We start from the raw sequence: 22,658 nt of genomic DNA on the forward strand, positions 1-22,658 counted from the left end.
AAGTTTAATCTCAAACATTTTTCTTCATTATCCAAGCCCCATGGACTTTAGAAAAGATAATTTGAGATGGACATAAACTTTCAATGTGCATCTCATGTTGAAAAACTTCTTGTTCAGTTATCCAGGGTGGCCTTGATTTTTAAACACTTCTAACTCTCCCAAGAGGCTGGCATTAAATTTGTGCACCACCTTGACTCAGTGTTGTTTACTTCACCCCAACAGTGAATTCTTGGTGAAATTTCATGACATGAAAATAAAACACTGATCCAGGCATGGTAGTGCATGCCTGAGTCCCTAGCAATACAATGGATGATGTAGGAGACTCTGAGCATTAAGGACTGTGTAAACTACAGAAAGGGATCCAATTCCCTCCAGCAAAGCAGAGGCACAACCTTCACCACCAATATAGCATATTTCTGTCATCTTCTCACTGGCAGTTGAGATAGTTAGAAATATTACATGCACCAGACAGGGCTAGGATCCAGAAGGAGCCTGCACAGAGGACCAGATATCTGGTGACTTTGGAAGAGACACACACCACTTGCTGTGGATCAGATCTCAAGATATATGGCAAAGAAATATAACCACACCCTTAAGTATAATCCTTAGGGATTAGATATGGATCACCTTGAGAAGACAGGAGTTGCCATTACAACCCCATACAGAAAAAGTCACTGATCCATAAAGAATGCTAGCTTGTTACATGACTCAAATTCCCATTTTCTCTGATTTAGTCAATTTTACCTGCGGAAGGAAACTGATTGTTTGACCATAGCTCTTTTACATCTCATGCCTGCCTGTCTTGTGAGTTCTTAATCTGTCTTTAGACTTGCCTCATCTCATTGTTTTACATTATAAAAATTCCTGGAAAGTGCAGAGTCTTTGGCAATCCACATGGGACCCCTTCTGTCTCTCTCACAGAAGCATTCTTTCACTCAATAAATAATTCTTCTCTTAACCTTGGTTGTACCTAAAATTCATTCTTAAATTTAAAAGAACATGAATTTCTGCTGGATATATTGTAGAACCAGAAATTTAAAGGTTAAAAACAAGATGCTGTTTCTCAGCTAGAAACAGCACTGGGCCTCGTGACTCAGTCCTAACTCAGCCCTGCAGAAATAAAAACAACCTCTGTGGCTGTGATATGCTGGGGATGTGCTGTGCCAGGGAACTCAGAGATAGAGCCTGCCATTATGCTAATCAAGGTTGTAAAATATGTCAGACTTAAGTCTACAGAAACCAGGTGTCTTAAAGACAAGTTGTGCAGAACAAAGACAGTTAATTAACTCTGACCTGCTGGTCACCCCTTATGAACTGACCAATAGCAGACAGATAAGATGCCCACTGCTCCGCACTAACTGTAATGATTGGCCTCTGTAATAAATGCTTACACTGCAGTTTTTCCCCCTTAAATACACCAGCCCTGCTCCAACTCAGGGTTCTCCGTTTCCACCTGTTTGGAGGACCCCGTGTACACGGAATAATAAAAACCCCATTGTTCTTAGATGACAGCGAGGCCCTTGGAGTCTTCCTTGTGACACCGGTCTAACATTTTGGAGGCCCCAGCGAGATCAAACTGAGATCAGACCTCCTCGCAGAGGGAGACCCCCAACGGCACCTCTCTGGCGTAAGTAGTATGGCCGGTTTTTGTTTACTTTCATCTTGATCGATCACTTATTTTCTCCTCTTTCTTTTACTGCCCTGAACCGTTCGTTTTCTTTGGTTCTGATTTCAAAGGCAGTTTGTTTCTCTTGGGGGACGCCCCAAAGTTCCCCTGAGGAACATTCGTTGGTGGCTCACCAGTTTGGGTAGGCAGGTCGCTCCTGCTGAGTCGGGCAGGTCGCTCCTGCCATTGGATGTAGCCATTACATGGCTACGTTCGCAGTGGAATACTCCGCCGGTTCGTTTCCACCTGGTGGTTTTGGTATGTGTGTGCATGATGCCGGCTTGTGAGTTGTGTTCTGAAATGTAAACTTTTTGTGTTTTTCTGTGTCTTCCCTGTTTGTTGTTATTATTCTCTTTTTCTCCAGGATAAGATGGGACAGACAACTTCATCTCCTCTCTCCCTTACCTTAGACCATTGGCCCGAGGTTTGAGAGTGAGCTCACAATCTTTCTCTCCAGCTTAAAAAGGACATGATTAATGATGGTACAGCTGAGGGGAAAATGCCCTCTCCTTGGTTGCCTGTTTAAACTTGTTACTAACTTAGGGGCTTGTTGCCCATTTCTGTTGCAGGATCCATATGGCTTATTAGATCCAAGGTTCATAATAAGAAAAATTATTTCCTTTAGCTCACCAAACTGTGCAAGAAACAACCTTTGTTTGTGTCTTTAATGTTGTGGCGCCTTGTTTAATATATAAGTCTTCAACTGATTGCTTGCAACCTTGGCATGCCTTTTAAAAAGAGTATTTTTCTTTCTGGTTAAAATGTAAACATATGTGCACATATATGTGTATATGTATGGTTTTTAAGAATCATATCAACTTTACCAAGTGAAAACCAGGTCATACTGTAATTGAGCCAGTAAAAAGGTTATAGTTTAAAAACAAAACAAAACAAAACAGCATTTTAATGTGGTAAAAAGACATAAAATAATTAAATATGATTTAGACTACTAGAAGGTGACTTCAAGGGTTCTGTTGTGAGTTTTAATGTTGTCTGAGAAGCAAGAGAAAAGGTAATTGACTGGTAATAGTAAAAAGGAGGGACAAAGAAAGTGGTTTGTTTTCAAGTAAAAATGTCTGGCTGTGCCAGAATATGAAAGAAGATAAAACTTGGAGGTATATTGTAAGTTATAAAAAGCACGAGATGATGTAAATTTTATTTGTCTTGGTTATAGTACTGAAAACAGCAGGTTTGACAAGAAGTAAATGTGTTCAAAATTTGACAATATTAGATCAGTTTTGGTAGATTTATTTATAAGATTCTAAACCTTTGCTGCAAGGTGTTTCCATTAATATGAGATTATAGATGATAATAGAGTTAAGATATAAGTTCTTACATGTGCTGTGGACATCTGGGAGATTATATGGCACAATTTTGTTACGTATGAAAAAGCTTCTTTTTGTTAAGTATTTAATTTCAGTAAAATGAAGGCCTGACAAGTGACACCCTGGGACAAAGGGTGGTGTGCCATCCAGAAAAAGCCTGCTCTCTGATCCGGAATGCCAAAACCATGTTTTCCCTTTGTCCCACCCCGATTGGACATCCAAAGGTAAGGGGGTTTCCCCAGCATTGCCAGTTGTTCTCTTTGCAACTCAGTCGGCCCCACATGTTAAAAAAAAAAAAAAAAAAAAAAAAAAAAAAAAAAAAAGATTACAAAGGTTTGAGAGTTTTTGAGAAAATGCCCCTCAGCCAGTTGACAGAGATAACACAAGAGATCTTTTAAAATTTAGGGAAAAAAAAGAAAAAAAAAAACACCCTGAGATAGTGCTCCTCCAGTTCGTGAATGACTTGTTAATAGCCTCGACCCACCCAGAAGCTTGTAAGCTTATCGAGAGGCAACTGAGAAACTGTTAAGGACTTTGGGGCAATTAGGCTATAAAGTCTCAGCTAAAAAGGCCTGATCGTGCTGTCAGGCTGTGACTTATCTGGGCTACAAATTGCAAAGAAAAAAAAAAAAAAGGAGGACTTTGTCTAAAAAGGAGCCCAGGCTATCTTGCAGATCCCATTCCCAGAAACTAAGAAACAGGTGCGTGAATTTCTAGAAGCTGTCGGATACTCCAGGCTGTGGATTCTAAATTTTACTGAAACAGCTCACCCCCTATATGGCTCTCTTAAGAGAAAAACTCACTAAACTGGACTTATAAATGTAAACGGATCTTGCAGCAGCTCAAGTGGGCCTTGACAGAGGCCCCAGCCCTGGGACTCCCTGATGTTACCAAGCCATTCATTTTGTTCATAGGTAAACTCAGGGGCATTGCCAAAGGAGTCCTAACCCAGGTCATTGGCCCTTAAAAGAGGCCTATAGCCTATCTTTCCAAAAGGCTCAATCCAGTAACAAGAGGGTGACCTCCATGCCTAGAAATTTTGGCCGCTGTGACAATGCTACTTAAAAGAGGCTAAGAAACTCGCTTTTGGACAGGAGATTTCTGTAGTGACCTCCCACAGTTTAGAGACTCTTAACAAAACCCCTCCCGAAAATGTGAATGCTAAAATCTCACACTATTAGGCCCTGCTCCTAGACCCAGAATCGGTAGTTTTCAAAACTTCTTCAGCTTTAAACCCAGCCACCCTTATGCCTGACAGTGACCTGAGAAATTTCACAGATGAAACCAGCTTCATCCAGAATGGCAGAGACAGATGAGTGGCCGGGACAGCAGTGACCACCAAAAAGGAGGTACTCTGAGTTAAACGGTTAGAGCCTGGCATCTCTGCCCAAAAGACAGAGCTTATTGCTTTGACTGAGGTACTAAAACTAGCCACGAGAAAGAGGGTAAACATCTATTCTGATAGTAGATATGCTTTTGCTACTATACATATACATAGAGCCATCTATTAAGAGTGAGGTCTCTTAACCTCGGCCAGAGCTAAGATTTAAAAAAAAAAAAAAAAAAGAGGGCTCCACAGATGCTAGATTTGCTGGCAGCAGTCTGGCTGTCAGCAGATTGCTGCTATTCACCTGAGAAAACAATTTGGCAGATCAGGCCGCTCAAAGAGTAACAAGCACATCAGAGAGGCCAGCCGAGAAAGTAACTGCTCTGATGCGATTCCCCCCGACCTTGTCAGAACCAGTCTACACAAAAAAAGACTACACTGGTTGTTGTGAGCCATCTAACGGATTCCAGTCCCTGTGACTAAAAGACAAGTACAAAATTTCTAGGAGCCACAGGACTGATCCAGAGTTTGGGACCCTGGCAGAGGCCTGTTGCCTACCTTTCCAAGAGACTTGGTTCTGTGGCAGCCAGATGGCCACCCTGTCTGCGGTGATTTCATCAATGACCCCCTCATAAAGGAGGCTTAAAAATTGACTTTTGGACACAAACTCTTAATTGTTTCCTCCTATTCACTGGAGACTCTCATCAAGGCCCCACCAGACTGATGGATGTCTAATTCCTGAGCCATACATTATCAGGCACTATTTCTGAAAACAGCAGCTTCAAACTCGGCTACTTTGCTGCCTGAGGATGACCCCTCATCGCCTCACCACAATTGTACTGAGGTCATTGAACACCTCACGGAACATCGACCTTATCTAGTGGATAAGCTACTGTCTAGAGTTCCATCCTACTTCTCTGATAAAAGCAGTTATGTCTCTCAAGGTAAGCGGGTCGTGGGAGCTGCTGTTACACAAAATCTTAGGTTCTATGGGAACAAATCTTAGAGCCAGAGACATCAGCATAATGGGTTAAACTCATTGCCCACAGTGAGGCCTCAAGTTGTCTTTATCAAAAATGGTGTTTATTGTCTTCTGATTCCTGTAAGTTGTATCTGTATTTTCATTTGTTTGTAGGTATTCCTTAATTTCTTTTTTAATTTCCTCTGTGACCCACTGATTACTCAGGAGTGTGTTATTCAGTTTCCATGTGTTTGTGGGATTTTTGCAACATCTTTTATCATTGATTACTAATTTCATGGCGTTATGGTCTGATAGCATGCAAGGGATAATTTCAACACTTTTGCATTTATTGAAATATGTTCTGTGAATTAATATATGGTCTATTTTAGAAAATGACCCATGTACTGCTGAGAAAAATGTGTATTCTGTTGTTGTTGGGTGGAATACTCTGTATATATCTATTAAGTCCATTTGTTCACAGGTGCAGTTCAGTTCTTTTATTTCTTTATTGATTTTCTTTTTGGTTGATCTGTCCATTGGTGTCAGTGGTGTGTTAAGATCTCCTGTCAGAATTGTATTACTACTGATTTGGTTTTTCATTTCTGTTAGTACTTGTTTTATATAACTGGGTTCTCTGGAGTTTGGTGCATATATATTTAAGATAGTTATATCTTCCTTTTGGAGTTTTCCCCTAACCAGCATGTAGTGACCTTATTTATCCTTTCTAATCATTATTGGCTTGAAGTTCACTTTGTCTGCAAACAGAATAGCTACTCCAGCTTTTTTTTGGGTTCCTGTTGCATGGAATGCTGTTTTCTATCCTTTGACTTTGAGTCTGTGAATATCCTTTTGAGTTAAGTGGGTTTCTTGTAAACACTATATGGTTGCATTTTGTTTCTTGATGCATTCTGCCAGTCTGATTCTTTTAATTGGTGTATTGAGACCATTTACATTAATAGTAAGAACTGTTATAAATTGGTTTATTGTTGACATATTATCTTTCTGGCATTGCATGTTATCTTTCTGCTCTGTTTAACTGTCTGCTTTGTTTAGTGGTTTTTTCCTAAATGTATCTAGGCTGTCTTTCAGTATTCTTTGCAGGGTTGGCTTGGTAATCATGAAGTTTTTCAGCTGATCTTTTTCATGGAAGTATAGTATTTCTCCATCAAATTTGAAGGACAGTTTTGCAGGGTACATCAGCCTAGGTTGAAAATCATTTTCTTTTAGGATCTGAAATACATCACTCCATGCTCTTCTTGACTTTATTTTTTGTGCTGAGAAGTCTGCTGTAATTCTGATAGATTGTCCTTTATAGGTGATCTGTCTTTTCTCTCTGACAGCCTTTAATATTCTATTCTTTTGTTCAATTTCTGAGATGGTCATTATTATATATCTGGGTGTAGATTTATTTGGGTTGTGACTATTTGGAGATCTATATGCTTCATTGATCTTGATATCAGTTTCCAATCTCATGTCTGGGAAATTTTCAGCTATTACTTCTCTAAATATCCTCTTGACATCCTTTATGTTGTCCCCTTCTTTTTCATTTATCCCTATCAATCTTATGTTGTTTCTCTTTGTGTCATCCTTTTGGTGTTGAATTGTTATTTCCTGATTTCTTGTTATTTTTAAAATATCTGTTCTTTCCTATTCACTTGTTGCAATCTTGTCTTCGAGGTCTGAGATTCTATCTTCACATTCACTGAGGCGGTTTTTACAACTTTCAATGGAGTTTTTGATTTCCTGTATATCTCTTTGCATCTGTTTTATGTATTCTGTTTGCTTCCTATACTGTTCATGCAGATATTCTATCCTTCCATTTAGTTCCTCTAATTTTTTAACTGCCTCTTCTTTAGCTATGTTTAGTATCTGCTTCATTTCTTTTATCAATTCTTCTTTCATCTGAGAGAATATTTCTAGTTTGAATTCCTTCAGGGTTTCCCATGCTTGCTTCTTTATTTCGGTTACCATTATTTCAGGTATTTCAGTCATGTGGCATGTTTTTTCTTCTATGCACATGGCTCCTGGGCTTTCTTGGGATGGGCTGGATGTTTGAGATTGCATTTTAGACTTTCATTTTATCATTTTCCTGTATTTGGAAGCTTCAAGTGTTTTTCCAGGTGTGGGAGAGAGATCCACCAGCCTGGGATGGGGTACCTTGTGATCGCCCCACTTACAGGACCCAGCAGGGAACCATGGCCTGCTCCTCAGGCCAGGAAGAGTGTCTCAGGCTGGGCTGAGCTCCCAGCCACTGCTGCCACCATCTCTAATCTGGCCTGGTCCCCGTGTCTGGTAGAGACTGGCCTGAGTCCCCAGGTCACAGGGAAAGTTCCCACAGGCTGGGCAGAGCTCCCAGCCACCGATGTTACTCTTACCCTTCCGGTCTAGTCTCTGGTCCGTGGGGAGCCCATTTAGTCCCCCAAGTCAGGGAGAAAGTTCCTGCAGGCTGGGCGGAGCTCCCAGCCATAGCTGCTATAGTCTCTGAACTGGGCTGGTCCCGGGTCTGGTGGGAAACCAGCTTGGGTTCCCAGGTCAGGGTGAAAGTTCCCACAAGCTGGGTTGAGCTCCCAGCCACAGCTGTTACTCTTACCCTTTGGTGGGGAGCCGGTCTGGTCTCCCAATTCAGGGAGAAAGTTCCAGCAGGTGGTGGTACAAGCGCCTCTATCACTGCTTTTGCTGCCTGGATCTTCCTGGAGTTTTATTCCCTCCCCCACATAACACACAGTGTCAAACTACACATCAATCACGTCACTCACCAACACTCTGCTTCTCACAGACACCCGGGCCACAGGCAGCAGCAACCACTCTCACAAGAGGTTTTAGCGACATCTCTTAGGCAGGCTCTCAAATAATTGAGCCAAATATATACTCTTCTACATGAAGATAATTTTGCCTCTATGCTGAATAACCCTTCAGGTAACATTTCCTCTAATGTTTTACATTCTGTGAATAATGAATTAATTACAATTACTTCTAAGTATTTCTCGATGCTACTATGATTATCATATAGCTATTTTATGCACATCAGGAATTTGTTTTGATGCTCTTGGAGGTTTTATGGCACTAATACTGAACTTATGCATTTTTCTTTCTTGCCATTTCCCCCCCTCTAAATGTTACAATTAATCCTTTTCCAGGAAAAGAAATCTTAGGAGGAAGTGTCCCGCTTACTTGAGGACACACACTAAAGCATTGGGTGAATTGTTCCACATATTTCTACTAGGAAATGATCCTCCAGTGAACCAGACAGAGACACAATTATTAAGAATATTTGAATTCAGACTGAAATCTTGAAAAGCCGACACTTTGGAAGTGTGTTTCTTACAAAGGGTAGGAACAGCAATATGGATATGGGATTGGAATGAGGTTTCCATTTCAGAGAGGATCTTTGTAGAAAGAATACTTAGTTTTTAATGGACAAGTTAATTTGTGTTCATTGTGCACAACATGCTGAGGTATATCTCCACAATTCCCTCAATGAACCCGTTAACAGTTACATTATGTGCTGTAATCAGTAGACAGACTTAAGATTTTTCAGACATAAAACCAAGGAAATAGAGTGCTAAGAAATTGCAGACTAGGACATGGTATAAAAGGAAACCTTGAACCCCTCTTCCCACAAAGTGGCATCAATGTCAAAATAAGACATTATTAGTAAGGGATGCCATGAGAAAATGAAGACTCTAGCGCTGAGGAGCATGCCCCATCTGTGTAATGCCTGTGTCTGGGGACCACTGCGCCTCTAATGATGCATAGACATTAGAAATCACACCAAATAAAGGAAAGAACATTATACTAATTCTGAAGACCAAACAACACAGAGTGCACCTGTATAGGTTTCCTAAAATGTGTTTCTGAATGTTCTAATAAATTATAAAATGCATGTCAATAAAACACTAAAAATGAATGAACATCTGGAGAATTAATTTTAATAAAGAAGAAATCTGAAGTTTCAAAAGTCAAAGAACAGGGTATAATTACAGGCTCTAACATAAGTAAACTCTCAGGGAATGAATCACGCCACACTTAACATCTAGGATAGATCAAACAATAGTTTTTTTCAAAAGAGAATACATCATAATTAATGCAATGCAACCATTTTTCTATGTTAAAAATATAAATAATATCAAATATTCAAAAACAAATAACAAGGGTTTCGTATGCATGGAATTGACTGGTGTTGAATTTATTTATTATATTTTATAGAGAATAAAACAAAAGAGCACAGAACAAAGCAAATCAGAACAGAACAATGCAAACAACACATCACTTCACAACAAAACAACCAGATATTAACAGTAGCTACCATAGTGTCTCTTTGCAATATTTGAGCATACTTTCATCTTCAAGAATAATGAAATAGTATAAAACCACTCAAGAGAATGGAAGTATTACAGGAATTCACATCAAACAGCAGAAAATGAAATATGGCTACTATACCATCTCATTTTCCTTAAAATTTGTTTATATTATCACCTATAAGACACAACAGGAAGGGGCCAATCAAAATAGAAGAACAAAAGCATAATAGGATTTCAAAACAAGACAGTAGTAAATCAGCAGTTGCTGCCATAATACCTTGTGCTCTTCAAAGCAGCTGATCATACCATTACACATAATGAAATAAACCAAGACAGAATAAAACCATTCCAAGCTATTAATTAAAATATTATAAGACTTCAAATCAATGTACTGGGAAACCATGATTACCATAAAATCTTATGTATACTTACTATTTCTTACACTAGTGAGACTATATGGTATTTAACATGTGAGTTTGATTTATTTCAATTATGAATATGGTCTCAATTGTATCCAATTATTTATAAATATCTCAGTGTGATCATTCTTTATATCTGAGTAGTACTCCACTGTATAAAAATACCACATATTTTTATCAATTCCTCTATTGAGGGCCACTAAGGTTGTTTCCAATATCTAGCTATTATAAATTGTGCTGCTATAAACATCAGTGCACATACATAACAGTGGTATAATGTTTTCAGTTCATCTGGGAATAAACTCAGAAGTGGAATTGCTGTGTCAAATGTGACTTCCAATCTCAGCTTTTAGAAGAATCTCCAGACTGACCTCCACAGTCTGCACTGCAACTAACAGTGCAGAAGAGTTCCTTTTTCCTTACAGCCTCTCCAGCATTTGTTGTTAGCTTTCTTTATCCTGGCCATTCTTTCTGGAGGGAGATGGAATCTCAGATTCGTTTAACTTGCATTTCTCTAATGACTAATGATGACGAACATTTTTTCATGTATTTGTTTGCCATTTGTATTTCTTCTTTGAGAACTGTGTATTAATCTCACATGCCCATTTTTAGATTGGGTCTTCGAATTTCGGGGGTCTGATATTTTTAGTTCTTTATATGTTCTAGACAGAAATCCTTTGTCTGAGGAACAATTCACTAAGATTTTTTTCGCAATTTGTGGATTTTCTTTTCACTGTGTTAGAGTGTTCTTTCAACATGCAGAACTCATTAATAAGACATGATCCCAGTTATTGATTCTGTGAAGTATTTCCCTTGCAGTTTGGCTCTTGTTCATGAATTTTCCACCTACCCCTATATCTTCAAGATTTATACCCACTATATCTTCCAGCAGATTTATTTTTTCAGTTTTAATATTTAAATCTTTGATCCACTTGGACTTTAGTTTAGTATAGGGTGATATTCATGGGACTAATTTTAGCTATACAATACAGAAAGTCAATTTTCCCAGAACCATTTAATAAAAAGACTATCTTTCTTCCAGTCAATGTGTTTGGCCCCTTTACCAAAGACAAGGTGGATAACTGTGTTTGTAGTTGTAGTTGTAACTTCTAATCTATTCCATTGATCTTTAGATCTGTTTTTATTCCAGGACAATGTTGATTTTATTACAGTAGCTTTGAAGTATAACTTTAAGACATGGATAGTGATACCTCCTGCCTAGTCTGTGTTGTAAAATTGTCTTTGGTATTCTAGGCCTCTTCTGGTTCCAGAGGAGTTTTAGAAGTGATTGCACTAGATCTATGAGGCATGCTATTAATGTTCTCATTGGCATTGCATTAAATCAGTATAATAATTTTAGGAAAATGGCTATTTTCACAATATTTGTTTTTCCTATCCATGAACAAAGGACGTCTTTCTATTTTCTGAGGTTCTCTTTGCTTTCTGTTTCAGGGTATTATAATTTTCCCTCAACAGATCTTTTACTTCTTTTGATAGATTTATTCCTAAGTATTTCATATTTTTGATGTTATTGTGAAGGATTTGGTTTATATCTGTCTTAGTTATATTGTTGTTAGTGTATAGAAATGCTATTGTTATTTTGTGTGTTGACATTGTATCCAGAAAAATTACTATTATTGATTTATTATAACTAAGATTCTTTCAATGGAATTTTGAGGGTCTTCATGTACAGTATCAAGTCATCTTCAAATCATGAAAATTTAACTTCCTCTTTTCAAATAATTACTCATTTTAATTCTCTTCTTTGTCTAATTGCTCTGGCTACTGTTTAAAGTAATATGTTGAATAAGAGTGGTGACAATGGATGTCCTTGTTTTGTGCCTGATTTTACAGTAAAGTCTTTCAGGTTTTGACCATTTTATATGATGCTGTTCATTTGTCATAGGTGGCATTTATAATATTAAGTTAAAAACACCTACAGAAAATTGTAAAATTTTCTGTAATTTTCTTGTCATGAATAAGTTTTGGACCTTATCCAAAGCTTTTTTTTACATCTCTAAAAATGATCATGTGACTTATTTTTGGCTCTATTGATATAGTGGGTTAAATTTATTAAATTGGCTATGTTGAACCATCCCTGCATTTCTGGGATGAATCTCTCCTAGTCGTGGTGTACAATCTTTTTGATGATTTGCTTCATTTTGTTTGCAAATATTTTATTGAGTATCATCTATGTTCATTAAGGAAATTCACCTGTAGTTCTCTTTTTTAGGTGGATCTTTCTCAGGCTGAGGTACCAGAATAAGATTTGCTTCCAAGAATGAGTTAGAAAGAAATGCTTCATTTTCAATTTCATTGAAGAGTTTGAGGAGTGTCGTCATTAAGTCTTCTTTGAATTTCTTGTAGAATTCTGCAGTGAATACATCTGGGTCTGGGCTCTTCTAAGTTGGTAAGGATTTAACTGCATTTTCAATCACATTGATTGTTGGATTATTCAGCAGTTTTACACCTTCTTGACCCAGATTTGGTATTTCATATGTTTCAAGGAATCTGTCCATTTTTAATGTGTTATCAAACCTGAGAGTAAGAGGTTTTCCAAACAGGTGCTGATGCTCTTCTGTATTTCCACAGAGTGCAGTGATTTTACCCTTTTCATTCCTTATTACATGAAATTGAGTTTTGCCTTTCCTTTTTTAATAAGGTTGCCTTGTTGCACTGATTACTGCTCTGATCTTTATAATTTCCTACTTTCTTTTGACTTTGGGCTTGCTCTTCTTTTTCTAGATATTTAGAATGTAGAACCAGATTGTTTATTAGGGTTCATTCTTTTTTTGTGAGGTGGGAATTCACTGCAATAAATTTTCCTCTGAGGACTGCTTTCATTACATCTCACAAATTGTAGTAAGTTGTATTTGTATTTTGGTTTTCTTGTATATATTGGTTAATTTCTTCTTTAATTTCCTTTGTGATCCACTAATTGATTAGGCATGTATTATTGAATTTCCATGTTGTTATTAGGTTTTGCAGTTTCTTTTCTCATTAATATCTAGTTTTATATCACTAATATCTGATAACATGTATGTCATAATTTCAATTCTTTTACATTTACTTAAGTATGTCCTGTGAGCTAGTATATGGTCTAATTTAGAGAATGTCCCATGTAATGCTTAGAAGAATATATATTCTGTTGTTATTGATGGAACCCTCTGTATATGTTTGTCAAGGCCATTTGTTAACAGGTATGATTCAGTTTTGTTATTTCTTTGCTGATTTTCTGTCTGGTTGTCCTGGCCCTTTGTGTCAATGGTGAGTTAAGGTGTCCTGTTATAATTGTATTATTGCTTATTTGATTTTTGATTTCTGTTAATATTGTTTTTTATGGCCGGGTGCTCCCAAATTTAGCAATGTATGTGTGTGTGTATATATATATATATATATATATATATATATATATATATATAATTGTTATTTCCTCCTCCTGTAGTTTCCCCCTAACTAGCATGTAGTGACATTCCTTATCTCTTTGGATCATTCTTGGTTTGAAGTTCACATTGTCTGTTAACAGAATAGTCACCTCTGGATTTTTTTTGGTGGGGGTTTTTGTTGCATGGATTCTTTTTTTCCATGCTTTTTTAGTCTATGCATTTCCTCTTGGATTAGATGGATTTCTTGTAGGCAGCATATGGTTGGATGATATTTTTTTGATCCATTCTGCAAGTCTGTTTCTTTTAATTGGTGAATTGAGGCCATTCACATTACTGATTGTAACTGTTATATATTGGTTTATTTTTGACCTGTTGTCTTGGTTGATGTCTGTGCCCCCAGGCCTCATGCATTTGCATTGTGCATTTGTGCATTTCCATTGTCAAGTGCTTGGATTGATGGTGTTAGTGCTACACCCACCTAGGGGTGGATCCAGGATGTGATTTAATGGCAAGAAGAAGGTGTGTCTTGTTCTTTGTTCATTCCTATTTTCTGTTTGCGGCCACCATGACCTGCAGCCCAGCCATGCCTTCCTGCCTTGGAGCCATCTGAGTGTGGACTGAAACATCCAAAAACTGTAAGAAATAAACCTTTCCTTCCCCAACTTTTGGCTTCAGGTATTTTGTCTCAACGACTAATAAAAACTAACTAAGATAGATTTTGGTACTGAGGAGTGATGTTGTTTACTTTGATTATACCTGACTATGTTTTTCGAGAGGCTTTGGAAATGGTTTCCAGGCATTTTGGAATGGTTTGGACATGTTGCCTGGATGCATAGAGCCAGAACAGCTTAGGATGTTCTGTACAGGAGATATTGGTCAGAGCTCAGGAGACAAGAAGGCTGATAGAAAGCCTCATGGTAAAGACTAGGCTTGGGAGGTTTCTGCTGGGAAGAAGGACTGCATTGGTTGTTGAACTCCTCATGATTTCTGTTACAGCTTGGCAGGAAGTTTGTCTGCATTTTGTTCATGCCCAGAGACTTTGCCTGAGACTGAGACAAAGGGCAATGTACTGATTAATCTTGAAAAAGAAATTAAAAAGCAATCAAATATTGAGGGTGTGGCATGGCTATTGTTGGTAGCTTTTACCGGGCTGTATGTTTCAAGTCAAGAGCGAAGAACCCAGCAAGATAATTTGCAATGCTGTGAATTTGGCCAGAAAATTCCAGAAAGGCTGTGGATTGTAAAGACAGAGTTGAGATTTTGATTACTGAGGAGAAACAGAGAGATAAGAAAGATGGCCCTGGGCATCCTAGAAATCAGGTCCCCACCCTTTGCAGCCTCACTGCACGGGTGAAAGAATTTGCTCAGAGGGAAAAGCTGCAGGGTGCCATGCTCCAGAATGGCAACAGAGGTCATGTGAGGTTCCAGAATGGCTACAGAGGCCACATGAGTTTCCAGAGTGGCGGCAACATAGTGAAGCTTTTCATGACAATAAGGTAAACAGAGCCCTGCAACCCAGGCAACTGATCCCTACAGCCAAGAGAGAGAAAAGCCTGGCTACTGCTCCAGCTTGCAGCAAACCTTGGCGCCATCCACAAGGTGCTGATTTTAGATGCAAGGAAAATGCACAAATTCTGAGTGTAAGACGGCTTCCACTTGATTGTAAAGGCCCTGGCTCGCCAAGCAGTGTCCCCCTAAGAGGGCAATTTGTGAAGATGGAAGGGTGACACCAAAAGTGCAGTGGAGACCCCAGAATTTTGGAAAAGCCGGAATGTAGATGATCCAAGGGAATCTGCAAAAAGCGAGCAGAGAATATTTAAGAGAAAACTTGTGGGAGTTGAAATTGCCAGAAGTGCTGTGGGGGTTGGAATCACCCAAGCCTTTTGGAGCTTGCCACCAGATTGCTTCAGATGCTGATTATGGAACTCTAGGACTTAATGTTTGTCCTGCTGGATGTTGGACTTGCTTTGTTTCCAAAACTTTATATTCCCCTGTTTGTAACTTTTGGAATGGTAATATTTATCTTGTGCCTTTGCATTTCAGAAATGTTTAACCTTGTTTCATTTGGAAAGGGGGTTACAGTAAAGAGTTTGCCATAGATCTTGGAGGAGACTTGGGACTTGGACTGTTCTGCAATGCTGAAACTTAGGACTTTGGCAGCTCTTGGAGGTCGACTAAATGTCTCTTGTATAAATGATGTACATGAGTCCTGGGGGCCAGGGGTGGAATGTCATTGTATATGTCTGTGTCCCCCAGGCCTCATGAGTTTGCATTGCACATTTGCATTGTCTAGTGCTTGGATTGATGGTGTTAGTACTACATCCACCTAGGGGTGGAGCTAGGATGTGACATAATGGCAGGAAGAAGGTGTGTCTTGCTCTTTGCTGGTTCCTATTTGCTGTTTGAAGCCACCATGAACTGCAGACCAGCCATGCCTTCCTGCCTTGGAGCCAACTGAGTGTGGACTGAAAACTTTAAAAACTGTAAGAAATAAATCTTTCCTTTCCCGGCTTTGGGCTTTGGGTATTTTGTCTCAGCGATGAGTAAAATGTAATTAAGACACATGTTATCTTTATGCTTTCCACTCTGTTTAATTGTGTGCCTTGCTTAATGAATTTTTCCTGAGTGTAGCTAGAATGTCTTTCAGTATTATTGCAGGGTTGATTTGATTATCATGAAGCTCTCCCGCTGTTCTTTTTCATGGAATTATTTTATTACCCCATCCATTCTGAAGGACAGTGTTGCAGGACCCAGTCTGGGTTGGATGTCATTTTCCTTTAGGATCTGCAATACTTCAATGCATGCTGTTCTTGACATCACTATTTGTGCTGAGGAGTCTGCTGTGATTCTGATAGGTTTTCTTTTATAGTTGATCTGGCTCTTCTTTCTACAAGCTTTCAATATTCTGCTCTTATGTTAGATTTCTGGAATGTTGATTATTATATGTCTGGGTATAGTTTTATTTTGGTTATGGCTATTAGGAATTCTATATGCTACACTGATCCAAGTGACAGTTTCTATTCTCATGTTTGGGAAATTTTCAAGTTTCCTTCTGTAAATAGCCTCTTGATATCATTTTTGTTGTCCTGTTCTTTTCATTTATCCCTATCAATCTTATGTTTTCTTTGCATCATCATCTTACAGATGTTGAATTATTTCCTGATTCCTTGTTATTTTTAAAAGGGTTTTCCTTTCCTGTTCACTAGATATAGTCTTGTCTTCAAAGTCTGAAATTCTATCATCATTTTTATTGAAGCAGTTTTGCCATCTTTCAATGGAATTTTTATTTCCTGTATATCTCACTGAATCTCCTGCATTCATTCTGTTTGTTTCTTATATTATTCATTCAGAGTTTCCAACTTTTTGCACTGTTCCTCTAAGTTTTCACTATGTATTCTTGAGATGTGTTCAGCATTTCTTTCATTGCACTGTCATTTCTTCTTGTATTTATGAGATTATTTCTGATTTCAGTTTTTTGGTAGCCTCTCAGATTTGTTTCTGTACTTCAATTGTTATCATGTTGGCATTTCAGGTTTATGGCTTAAATTTTCTTCTATGTACATGGCTCCTAGGCTTGCTTGTGATGGGCTGGAGGTTTCAGATTGCACTTTGGTCTTTTTTTTGTCATTTTCCTGTATTTCTTGTTTTGAGAAATGTTCCAAACCTGCCCATAGGCATGCTGGAAACCTCCAGTGCATCCCCCCAATTTTTCAGTGTGCTGCGTGGGATCCAATGGTCCAATGCTTTCTCCAAGTGCAAGCCCACTGGAAATCACTTTGAGTGCCTTCTCTCCCAGGACTAAATGGAGGTTGCTGGGAATGCCCAGTCATGCCTGCAGGACCTCTTGTGCATCCTCCAGTGGTCTAGGAGGCTGGGTGGGGTTGTAACCACTGGAATAAACAGATTAAAGAATCAAAAGAGACTAAGAATACCAGAAATTTTCTGAGAACAAAGCAAGGTAAGGGACATCGTAATCTCTGACTTGAAATGGGACTGCAAAGCTACTGTGATTAAAACAAAACTCTTTGCTATTGGCATAGCAGAAGAAAATCACCCAAGAATCAGTGGAACAAATTGGAATATGCAGAAATACTTTGAAGCACAAGCAGTCAACTTATCTTTGAAAATGGAATCATAGACTTTCTTTATAAGAATGATAACCCAATAAATGAATGGAGATTGCTGGGCAGGGGCCAGTCAGGCGCACTGAACCTCCCATGCATTCTCCTGTGGTTCAGGATGCTGCACTGGGCCTTAACCACTGACAGTAATGTTCCTAAGCTCTGGCTGAAAATCACCTTGCATGCCCTCAGCTCACCAAACTGAAGAGAGGTCACTGGGTATCGCCTGGTGCGATCCACATAGACCCCTCAGGAGTCCTCTGGCCGTCCAGGATGCTTGAAAGAGTCTTACCCATTGGCAAGGATGGTCCAATGGTTCCACTGCATGTTGGAAACCACCCTACATGCCTTCAGGTGCCAGGACTGAATAGAGATCACTACAGATGGCCCAGTCAGGCCCACAGTAACTCTCCTGCATCCTCTGGTGATTCAGAACACTGGGCTGGGTCCTAACAAATGGGAGAGATGTTTCAAAGCTTTCTCTGAGCATGAAAACTCTGCAAATCACCTCTTGTTCTGAAATTAAAAATGTTCTTATTGTGCAAAGTGATGGGTTGTACCTGAATGAGAAGAGTGAGAAGAAGAAACTTGGGCCAGTTGAGAAACTCCACTGACAGTAATGTTCCAAAGCTCTTGTTGAAAATCACCTTGCATGCCCTCAGCTCACCGAACTGGTAATGCAGTCAGTGATGCACAAAGACCTATGTATATACCTCTGCCAGGTTCCAGGAGTTTCTCAACTGGCCCAAGTTTCTTGCAGTGTTTGTTTAGCCTTCCATTTTTTAGCAGCAAATGGACTTTTCATGTATAAAGAGATCATTACTTACATATGGAATGGATTTTCTTCATTGAATCTTTCATTATCATACTATACATGGGCAAGCCAAATGAAGAAGACTGTAAGTGATCAAATTTCAGATTCCCATTACCTAAAATACATAATGTTCCCCAGTTTCAAACTACAGTGCAGCTCACACTATTGATGGTCCACCACCAACTCTTCAGTATGTAAATAAAATTACTCTGATTAACACTTTCTGTACCTTCTATTTACATATTATCAAAACTCTCCTTCTGAGAAAGGACTCAGTGAACCTCCATACCTTCCAGGGGTATGACATGTGTAGTTCTTCTAAGACGAAGTGCAGCAACAAGACAATTGGAGATGAAACTGAACACCAGGGAAGAAGGGAGTGTAAATGAGGGGCAATGGCAGAATCAATATAATCACAGTATATTTTATGTAATATATATCAATGGAAAGTTAGAAAAAGATCACACATTCATCTCAATAGGTGCACAAAAATAATTTCACAAAGAACACACATTTATGATAATATGCTTACAAACTGGACAAGATGCTTTTTAATCTTAATCTGATAATCCAGTTGTGACATCAACAGCAAACATCAGTGTAAGTGGCCCAAAACTGAAAACTCTCACTCGGAGTTCTCAAATGGGTATGAGTTGAATGCACTCTTCTCAGATGATGAAGTACAAATGGCAAATTAATATATGGGGAAAAGTTCCATACGTTTGTCCTTTGAGAAATGCAAATTAAAACAACTCTAAGATTCCATCTCACTACAGAAAAAGGGAAATAATCAGGAAAACAAGCAAGAAAAATTACTAAGAAGAATTTGGGAAAGGAACTCTTCTTCACTGTTTATAGAAGTGTAAACAGATACACACCTCTGGAAATCAATGCAGACATTCCTAAAGAATCTAGTATTACAGGGCTCATGTGCTACAACTGTTCTCTCACTTAATATCTTCCCAAAATAATTTAATACAATTTACCAGAGTGATGTGTGTGAACTCATATTTATAAGAAAACATTTTGTAATGCTAAAATCTTGGGAACACCTCAAAATGCCCATCAACAGATGAAGATATAAAGAAGGCATGGTGTTTTATACAGTGGTGAAATATCCAGCCATTAATGATATACTTAACACAGTAGTAGGTAAAATGATGCACTTTCACAATCTCCTTCAGTGACATAAATTTTTAAAACTTGTGTAAATACTGCATGATCTCACTGGTGTGAAGATTTGAAAGTGTAAATACAAAGCAAATGTAAAACAGGTATAATGAAAGAGTAAGCAGTTGTTCAAAAACAAAGAGGAATTAGCCAAGGGGAGTATAAAAGAAAATAAGGAGAACAATGGAAAAACAAAAAATATTGAAAATAAGGAGGAAAGTAGGGATTGTAGAGAGCAAAACAGAATGACACAAGGAAGAATCAGAATATATAATGTACAGGTTCAATTTACCTGTGATGAATGTGAATATTAGGAATATCTCAATTGTAAAAATAAATAATAATAATAATAATAATAATGTAACTCCCATAAAAATCAATGTGTACTATATGCAAGTTGCAGTCAAGCAAAATGTAATCCACTATTCTGTGCAATTTACATGAACTTATAAAATCATTTTCAGATTCTATATATATATGGAAAGATTTATTAACTACCTTATTGTTTTAATTCAGCGATGTATCTAACAAAGATACTCCAGTAGATTTTGGTTAAGAGAAACAGGCTAGTGAAAAAGAAATCTTTATCCATTAGAATTTGATGAACACATACACACACACACACACACACACACACACACACACACACACAGACTCACACACACATATGTCCAGATTCACTACAGCCAGTTATTTCTTGTCAAAATTCCACTGTTGGAATTCAGCATTTCAAATAAAATATTTGTAGGATTAATTTCAACAGACTGCTCGCTAAGCTCCTTTGGATCATCATTTCTATGGATTTTGATCTCCACTCATCCTGTGTCAGGTCAAGACACAGGTTTTATTTCGACCCTAAGACAGGCTAGCCTCAGGAAGACCTTCCTTGCTCCAGGAGTTGATATTGCCATGCTCCATCATCCACTATGTCCTACACAATTGTGTTTCAATTTCATACTTATTTTTGCCTATGATTGAGACGCTGGTACAGAACATATTCAATGTATCTCTAAATTTTCACGTTATGTCCACTGAATCATGTTCTACTTCAGTCAGTATTCACATTTGTTAAACAAGGTTAAAAGCACTCCATGGCACAGACTATTTAAGAGATGGAAACAGCCTTCTTTTTCTCTGGAAACCCAGTCATGTGTATTACGTATGTCCATGTGCAGATGTTCTGGAAACTTGAAATTTAATTCCTACCTTAGAAATGCTTCTTTCTGTATTCAGATCATGACTTCACACTTTGCTTCCAAAACATTCAGTAAATGCAGAGTAATCACGTCTATCTGAATCAAAAGAAGAATGAGGATTGAGGGAAAAAATACTTTTCTATATAGAAATAGCAGATGGGCCTGTAGACTACACATGCAACAATGAAGTCAATATAAAGATTGTCAAGACATGGACCTGCAGGAGAATTTTCTAAATGGGTGCCATTTTCCATGAAAATGATATTGCAGCTGGAACAGGACAGGGTTCTGAGGTTACAACTGCCAGGCAAGCACCATGGCAGACATCTGAAGGAATCAGGTGGAAGCCAGTTCACAGGTCAGGTCACAGACTTCACATATTTATAAGGAGACTCCAACTTCATCAGATATAATCTAGTCTGTCTCCATCTCAGAACACCTTATCCCACACTTGCATTTCTAGCCTCTATGTTGTTTCCTTGTGTATTTGATTCCTGCTCTCTGAGGAAATCCTCCAGCAACCAGGTTCCAATACTAGGGTTTTTGTCAACCAGTGACCATGGGTCCAAAACATGGTAGCAAAGATATAAAGGAAGACTCCGTATAATGAATTGCCCTCATCTCCCTTGTCCTCTTTTCAGTTGACAATGCACACAGCCTTCCTTCATCACCCAATAGCTGGTGATGAAAGACCAAATATTTGAGACTGAAAGGACAGAGAAAGTGATCCAAAACCTATACTGATGAGCAAGTTGACAGGTGCCTTTCCTGGATTACATATGGGCTACTGCAGTGCTCCACAAGGGCATTAGTACATTCAAAATGAGGTTTCTCTTGTATATACAGAGCAGGTATTGACTATTTTTTGCAAGTTTACTCCTACATGCAGTAAGTAAGGTGGAAACTGTACTCCAGTGAATTCAGATTATGTAGTCTGGAAATGACTCCTAAACTGGGCGGGGGGGGGGGTGAGAACAGGCTGGATGTACTAGAGTGTGAGATGAGGCCAATCATTTTACTGCCTTATGATAAAACAAGGCCTATTTTAACTTTTCAGGACAGATGTTGGAATGCAGGACATTTATACAGACCTATCTCTTCAGCAATATTTTTCATTTGCAGACATGTTTTCACTATGTTTCCAAGTTACCAAGCCTGTCTTTAAATTGCAAAGTTGAAAACCTCTTGCCTCAGGTTCCCAGATGGCTTAAATCAAATGAAATCACCAACTTTCCTATGTCTGAAACATTTTATTAAAAAAATAATAAAACATTAAAATTACAAAATATAATTATGAACTACATTGTAGTAATTCATCAGCAATATTCTATATCAAGATCAAGTGTGCAGAAATCCCAAATGCCTCAATGTATATTAAAATATTGGTGAGTAATATTTTTCACACATGGAAACTTACACAAATAACATTTTATATATACTTAAAATTTTAGAATATATTGAAAAATGTACACAAGTAAATAACTAAATCGTACTAAACACAGTAATTAGCATAATAACCACAGTATAATCAGAATCTTGTGAATGTGTTCTCTTTCTCTTCATATCTCATACTGCCTTGCACTTAACCTTCTTGTCAGTTTGTGACATCACGTGATGGCTCTCAAATTATGCAACATGAGATAAATGATGACTCCATGTGACATCAGATTTATTTATGCTACTGAGAACGAAACATGACTTAGACTTTCTCAACATTTATTTCTGAGTTTTATTTTAATATCATAAGGTGCTGCTGAAATGCCACTGTGGATCATGTGCCTAAATGGGTACTACGAGAGTTTAGCAGTGCCATGTCCCCAAAGACTGTACAGAGAGCAGCAAAAGTGGTGTATTATTATCCTGCATGAAATTTATTGCTAGAAATATAATGCTACAACCTGGGCATGAAGGTGTATGCTTGTAATCTCAGGACTTGGAAGGCTAACACAAGAGGATTGCTGGATGTTCAAGA

The 22,658-nt window shown here is 38.3% G+C and overlaps 1 protein-coding gene across 1 annotated transcript in view; it reads right to left on the bottom strand.

Annotated features, from left to right (window-relative positions):
* The window catches only part of LOC134477103 (zinc finger protein 345-like), a 58,834-nt gene extending 50,726 nt beyond the window's left edge, over positions 1-8,108 (bottom strand). The window contains exons 1-2 of the mRNA XM_063254073.1: positions 8,036-8,108; positions 2,072-2,123 (exon numbers count right to left, since the gene is read on the bottom strand). Of these exons, the coding sequence (XP_063110143.1) occupies positions 2,072-2,123; positions 8,036-8,108 (125 nt within the window). The remainder of the gene's footprint in view (positions 1-2,071; positions 2,124-8,035) is intronic.
* Positions 8,109-22,658: the final 14,550 nt, after the last annotated feature.

Source organism: Cavia porcellus, unplaced genomic scaffold, assembly GCF_034190915.1.
Source record: "Cavia porcellus strain 051 isolate PalLab524CR breed Dunkin Hartley unplaced genomic scaffold, mCavPor4.1 scaffold_7, whole genome shotgun sequence".
NCBI lineage: Eukaryota > Metazoa > Chordata > Mammalia > Rodentia > Caviidae > Cavia > Cavia porcellus.